At 35.2% G+C, this 6,908-nt stretch overlaps 1 protein-coding gene across 1 annotated transcript in view; it reads right to left on the minus strand.

Annotated features, from left to right (window-relative positions):
- Positions 1–5,765: 5,765 nt before the first annotated feature.
- LOC108238826 (CD209 antigen-like protein E) overlaps positions 5,766–6,908 on the minus strand; it is a 5,503-nt gene continuing 4,360 nt past the window's right edge. The window contains exons 5-6 of the mRNA XM_017421137.3: positions 6,559–6,662; positions 5,766–6,068 (exon numbers count right to left, since the gene is read on the minus strand). Of these exons, the coding sequence (XP_017276626.1) occupies positions 5,918–6,068; positions 6,559–6,662 (255 nt within the window). The 3' untranslated portion in view covers positions 5,766–5,917. The remainder of the gene's footprint in view (positions 6,069–6,558; positions 6,663–6,908) is intronic.

The following is a 6,908-nucleotide window of genomic DNA, read 5'->3' on the forward strand; positions in this document are numbered from 1 at the left end:
AGCTGGTTCATTTGAGGTGCCAGTTGCTCGTGGAGGGCAGTGAGTTTCTTCAGCCAGTAGGCATGGATCATGTCAGGTCCTGGTGCTGTCCAGTTTTTCATACATGAGACTCTTTCTTGGACGTCTGCCATTGTGATAGTTACCGGGGCTTGCTCAGGGAGGTTTCTGTGGTCATCTCGTAGATGCCATATGCCTTTCCAGTATCGTTCTGTCTCCAGCCTTGGTGGGTCTGTTCTGTTGTTGTTACCTTGCCATTGAGAGTACACTTTAGCTGAATGGGTAGAGAAGAGCCGGTTAATCCTCCTGGCTTCATTCTCTCTTGTGTATCTCTTTAGGCGGCTGGCCAAGGCTTGGAGCTTTTGTTTGGCAGTTTCGAGTGCTTCAGGCATGGGCATCTGGTTGTACTTCTTGGGTACTGATCTAATCATCGCACCCCTTTGGATCTCTGACAGTTGGCTCACTTCCCTCCTTGTTACCTTGATTTTAGCCTCCAACCGCCTTTTCCATGGTGGGTATCGAATCTTGTGGCTCTCATGGTTGCTCTTATGGCCAAGCATCTCCAGGATCACTGATGCTGAGTTGTACATCGGCTCATTGGTTTCCGTTATGGTGGTGGTAGGAATCGTTCTCAATGCTGCATTCACATCTTTAATGAGACTTTCCGATGGTACTTCACTCAGCCGTTGTAATTGGCGTCGGGGTTGTCTGCTGCCCATTCGGGCCACGATTCTATCTCTCAGGTCAGTTGCTGTTTCGTTCAGCTTAGATGGTTTATATGGAGGACCGAAAGCGTCATAATCAAAAATGAAAGCAGAAATATATGTTTCTTTTGCCTTTTCCTTACACATGCATTTCATCAAGTAATGTTTATATTTTGCTTTTGCTTTTTCCTTACACATCCGTTTTTGACAAGTAATGTTTATATTTTGCTTTTGCTTTTTTTTTTACAGGTTTTGGTCTGTTGGAAACACCTAGAGGCTTTGATGGGACACTGCAATTAATGTGAAAACTATTACTGCAAAAACCTGAGGGTTGTATAGTACGGCTGTACTGTATTCTGTTTTAATTTGTTTTACACAACGTCCCAACTTCATTGGAAATGGGGTTGTAGAATGTGTATAACATGATGATGATAATTAATGACCTTTTTTTAAAACAATGTGTTCTGCTCTGACCTCAACAGCACACATTCCTCTTAATGCCAGAGGATAGTGTGTCAAAAACAACCTTTTTAAGCTCCACTACTTTATTTAGGAGCATTTCCATCTCAGATTTCTGCTTATAGATATGATTTTTAATTGAGTAGAGAACAAAAATTACACAAGTGGAGCAAATTTGTATCTATTTGTATATTTAAATGGAGATTTTGCTGGATTTAATGGAACTTTGCTGGCAGGCAAACAGGCAGGCAGTTGGGCAGGTAGGATGGCAGGCAAAGAGACCAGAGAGTCTGCTCGGATGTCCTGGTACACAGAAACACAAAAAATAGAGGATTAGTTTTACTAGTAAAGCAAATAACACAGGGAAGACAGGAGCCGTACCATAACCAGTGTTATTTTCCAGCACTGATCTGATCTTTGCATCCACCTTAAGTAGCCCAGGAGCCTCATTAAGAGATAAGCTATTCTACATTGTCCCTAAGTGTTGTTTATATTCCTACCATTTGCTCTTTATGCTTGCATCTGGCCACACCTACGACCAATGAGTGAACAGGAGCTAAACTTGCGTCACCCACAAAAGCAGGGGACGACCTCAAAAAAATGCTGGTGGAAAAGTGCACAAAGCAAGTCCTTTAGACACAAAGCAGGGACCTTTAGAGCTGGTAGAAAAGGGGCATATGTGGTCTTGTGATGAACGGGTGACCTGTTCAGGGTGTACCTTGGACCTTGACTGGAAACATGCCCTGGCGCCCCATGACCTTAAAAACAACAAGTGGATGGATGGACGGACTTTAAAACCAATTGGCCACCTTTTTATCCCCCTGATGCAACAAATTTTCATGAAAAAAAAGACTCATTTAATAAAGGCCTAGCATTCCTACAAGTAATGCAAATTGCCTGAGCACAATATCTGAAAATTTGGTGACAGAGTTGGAGACATTTTTGTGTCTGTGGTGAGATGACAAGAGACAGGTGAGGTGGGCATGGCAGGCGTGACCAGAAAATTACTAGACAGGTGAAAGGTGACAAAGGAAAACACAGGAACAACGAACCGAAACCCAAAACACCGAAATCCATGACATTATATAAATGTTTAATAACAAAAGATTAATTTTAGATTTTTTTTAATCCCAAAAGACTTCAGTAAGTGTCAAACATCAGCTTTTATGATAATGTTAACTTGAAAAAACATTATGAACTTAGCTATGAGCTTCTGCTGTTACTACTTTCACGCTATCTACACTTCTCAGAATCCAGAAGCCTTCAGAGGAACAAGGAGGATATAAAACTAAGTTAAGATGTTAAAAAAAACATTTAACACCTTTATTAAATTTAGACAGATCACTTGACTGATTAGTAAACTGACATTAGTGAGACACATAGAGTGAAGTCATCATGAGGAAGTAACACTTTACAGAGCACATGAAGCACGTTTTTTATCTTTAAGAAGAAATAAATTTAGACTCTGAGTCATTTGTAATCAAGACAACAGAAGACAGAGGAAACAATGGCTGCAGTCAGATGGATCAAAATGTTTTTAGTCTTCATAATAACCCTGAAGTTTATATAAAAGTTTATATAAAAAACCTTTGAGTAAAAACATTACAAAGTTACTTAAATTCTATTGTGAGTCCAAATTTGTTGTATATAAACTAATTGTGAAGTTAGTGTCCACAATTAGTGTCCTCAGTCCTCAAATACATAGTGTTGTTGAAAGTAAAGGTGATGTAACACAGTGGTAAACATGGCCCTGTCCCAGCTTTTTTGGAACAGGTAGCATGCATCAAATTCTAAATGAGTGAATATTTGCAAAAGCACAATAAAGTTGATCTGTTTGAACATTAAATATCTTGTCTGTGTAGTGTATTCAACTGAATATAGGTTAAAAAGTTTTTGCAAATCATTGTATTCTGTTTTTATATTTACGTTTTACACAAGATCCCAACTTCATTGGAATTGGGATTGTATGATTTGGATTTGTTTTATCTTTTGTACAGTGCCCTGAGAATTGGTGTTGTATATAAAAAAAAATGGACTTGAGCTGAACTGAGGATGTAAAAAGCAAAAAGACTCATAAAGGCACAAAAAGCTTGCATGCGTATGCATACATACAATGATGACAACATATAGCACTTATCTTATTATACCATAAAAAGGTACATAAGTAGACAAAAAGACACATGAGGATACAATAAAAGATACAAAGGACACCTTAGGAGACCAAAGAAAGCATCAAGAGATAAAAATAATTATAGAAAGAGAAAAATACTTTATTCATCCTCTGAGAAAAGTTTGTTGATCACAGAAGATGTCTCCTCCTGGACTCTTCTGTTCTGTTTTTGTTTACTTTTAAAATTAAATTCTAATAATAAAATGTAAACACATTCTTTAAATTAAAGCTTAAAAGTACAATTTTTTAAATATAGCTTTATAATTATACTGTATATATATTTAGATTCTGTAGTTTAAATAAATAATTTAGTGAGACAGAAAATATTGTAGATACAAATTAAAGACCATCTTAAGATGAGAAATGACGAGGTTGCAGCTGTTTTGATAAACATGCAATAATAATAATAATAATAATAATAATAATAATAATAATAATAATATCTGCATTGTCATGCAGTATTGTGAGAACATCTTGCGAGGTGGAAATGTTGTAACCATTTTGAATTATAACTCTGTCATGAAAGGCGATGGGTGATATGCATTGTTTTTAGGACTGCTACGTCTTTATTCATCAACACTTTCTATCAGATGGAACCAATAATACATTAATGAAAAAACATCAGGTAGCCTGAAATTAGGTCTTAAGATTTTAAAAAAGATGCATAAAATATTGATTTACTAAAACATTGACTCTCATGTAATTATTGTAGCTTGACTGTAAAATCTGGTACAATTATGGTATAAAATACTTCAGAAGGGAATATTCTCATTTACATGTAAATGTGTTCGAGATTTTATTAGATGATCTGGTGGAGTGTTGCCATTCCATCGCACAGACACACAAACACACACAGAAACAGAAACACATGATGGCTTTTGAAAATAATTTGAGTTTTGTAAAGAAAACCTCAAAACCAAATTATAAACAAAATAAGGTTTTGAACTAGACTGACTAAACCAGTGTTTTTATCAACTGATCAAATAATTTCATAACTAAAAATAAACCAAAACCTCAAAATATTTATGACTAAACTGTACCACAGTCCATTAATCCATCTAAAGAATGATGGTGATTCTTCACAGACAACAAAAAGGCTTCATTATTGTTAAATGGGATGGCTGATAGTCTTTAAGACATGAATTACATTTTAAGGGTAATGTTGAAATCTTTGTAGATCTAAGCATGGTGGGATGATTTTTTTCACTTTCTTTGTGAATTTTGTTAAATATTTTTTTTCAAAATCTTTATTTACCTCTGCATCTAAGGACCCAGACCATCAGTTTCTATAAATCAAACCACTGGCACTCAGAGCAGAAACTGAATTTCTGTGAATGCAAACAGAGTCGTAAACAGGAAGAGGAAGAACTGACTTTGTAAAACAAACTCACAGACTCCAGAGTGACAATCTGGGGCTCTTTGGTTTGTTGCAGTTCTTTGCAATTACTGGAACGTACATTTTTAACTTTCTAGTAAATTTTAGTCATTAAGCTATTTTGAAAATGTTCCTCTGTTGATGAACACTTAAACCTAAATTGTTGCCAACACAAACTGAAACACACTGTCATCATTTTATAGGAATATGGTTTTGATAAGTTATTAAAAAAAATGAAATTTTCATTTTATATTTGAACAGACTTTAAAGTCTTTCATTTTCATGGTCAGTTAATGAATAATGAGCTTCTCTTTAGTTTGAATATTAAAACCAGTCAGAAGAAACTTAAAATAAATTCCAAACATTCTGCTTCAAAATTTATTTGATTTTTGGTTTTGTTTTTTTTTGCATTTTTGGCACATACATTCATTGAACTTTCTGAACCTTAAAATATATTTTTGTATCACAGAACAGCAAAGGCATCTCATTGGGGGTTTTGTTAAATGAATCGCAGAAAAACGTCAAATCAAATATTGATCCATTATCAGACTCTGAGGGTTTTGATGGGTTGTTTGTTTTCTCATGTTGTCTATGGGAGAACTTTTGTAATTTCTCTGTATTTCGTTTATGTTTTTTGATATTCTGCTATCAACAACCACAGCACACTATTCTCAATCAAACTGCACATTTTGATATATTCTTATGCCTGGATTTTCCAAAACTGCAGGAAGTTGTGCCAAAAACTGTGATGAAAATAATTAGGATACTTCAGTGTTTAGGCAGAGGCACCTTCAGCCTCACTGATGATACTAATACTTTATAATAAATGAAGAATAAGAAAAATGTTCAGAAGTATCATTGAAAGACTGGTAAATGAATGATCACACAAGTAGATAATTTAATCTATCTTTAATCTATCACCACAGATTAATTATGACAACTTGAGTGACTCAATGTTTGTATTATCTGTTGTACAGTATGCTGCATACTTTAGGAAGGAAAGGGTTTTAATTTTTTTTCTACATTTTTTTTTTCTTTTTTTTTTTGCATTGAAAAAAACATCTGAGTTTTACTTGAAACATTAAACAAAATGTAACTACATTTTTGGTTGAATATCATTCCAGTTTGCTCTCGTAGCATTTCCCTTATTTCATGCTCCTAAATGCATTATACAATTTCATTTATAATATTTATAATGTAACTGATATTTTCTCAAACAACTTCTGATTGTACTTTTTCACAGATCCAGTGCAGAGATGTAGAACATGACAGATCATTCCACGAGCCATTCTCTGTCATTTCTGCACAGTCCTCCTCTCTGAACCATCCACCTCCATTATCAGGCTGAGATTTCTTCCAGTTACTGGAGGTTTAGAGGAGAATAGAATTATTCCATCATTTCTTGTCAACAACAGAATTAAATTAAAACTATTTCAGACAACAAATCTGGTTATACAAATATGAAACATAATTGATTTTCACCTGGCTCACTACCATTTCTAATAAAAAGCAGGATATCGAAGGTCAAACACACAAGAGGAGGTTAAGACTCCTGGTCAGTTCATACTGGATGTGCAAATGAGTTTTTTCAAAAAATATTTTTAATAAACTGTTTTACATGGTTATTTTTTGCTTTTGGCATGTTGGAAGAGGCACAAATAAAAATTTTCCGTCCCTCTCCAGGACTATATAACCCCCTCAAATAACTAATGTTTCTGTTAAAATCATGTATTAAAGTTGTTTTTTCTTTACTTACAAAATATCCATTGTTTTTAGAATATTTAGTAACTTTGCCTGTGCTGTATCTCTGTGTTCCTGTCTGCCTGCAATGAATCAAAATGATGAACACTTACGTCAGAGTCAGGGAGCTTCCATCTGTCCACTTCCAGCTTCCCTCCTTTTCTTTGTCAGTCAAACCAATCCAAGCAGATTTTTTGGTCAAGGTAGAAAGAAATCTCTGTCAAAAGTAAAAAACAACAACACTGTTTTCAGTTTTAAATCACAAAGAAAAATACAGTTTATGAGCTTTATCTAAATATACCAACATACCCACTGTCCCTCCTCTGCACATCTCAGTCTGGCCTCTCTAACTTTATCTCCCAGTCGTTCAACCTGTGCTGTACCTCTGATGACCTCATTTCTAATCCTGTCCATCCTTGTCCCTCCCAAGGAGAACCTCAACATCTTCAGCTCTGCCACTTCC

The sequence above is a fragment of the Kryptolebias marmoratus genome, linkage group LG6 (assembly GCF_001649575.2).
Source record: "Kryptolebias marmoratus isolate JLee-2015 linkage group LG6, ASM164957v2, whole genome shotgun sequence".
Taxonomy (NCBI): domain Eukaryota; kingdom Metazoa; phylum Chordata; class Actinopteri; order Cyprinodontiformes; family Rivulidae; genus Kryptolebias; species Kryptolebias marmoratus.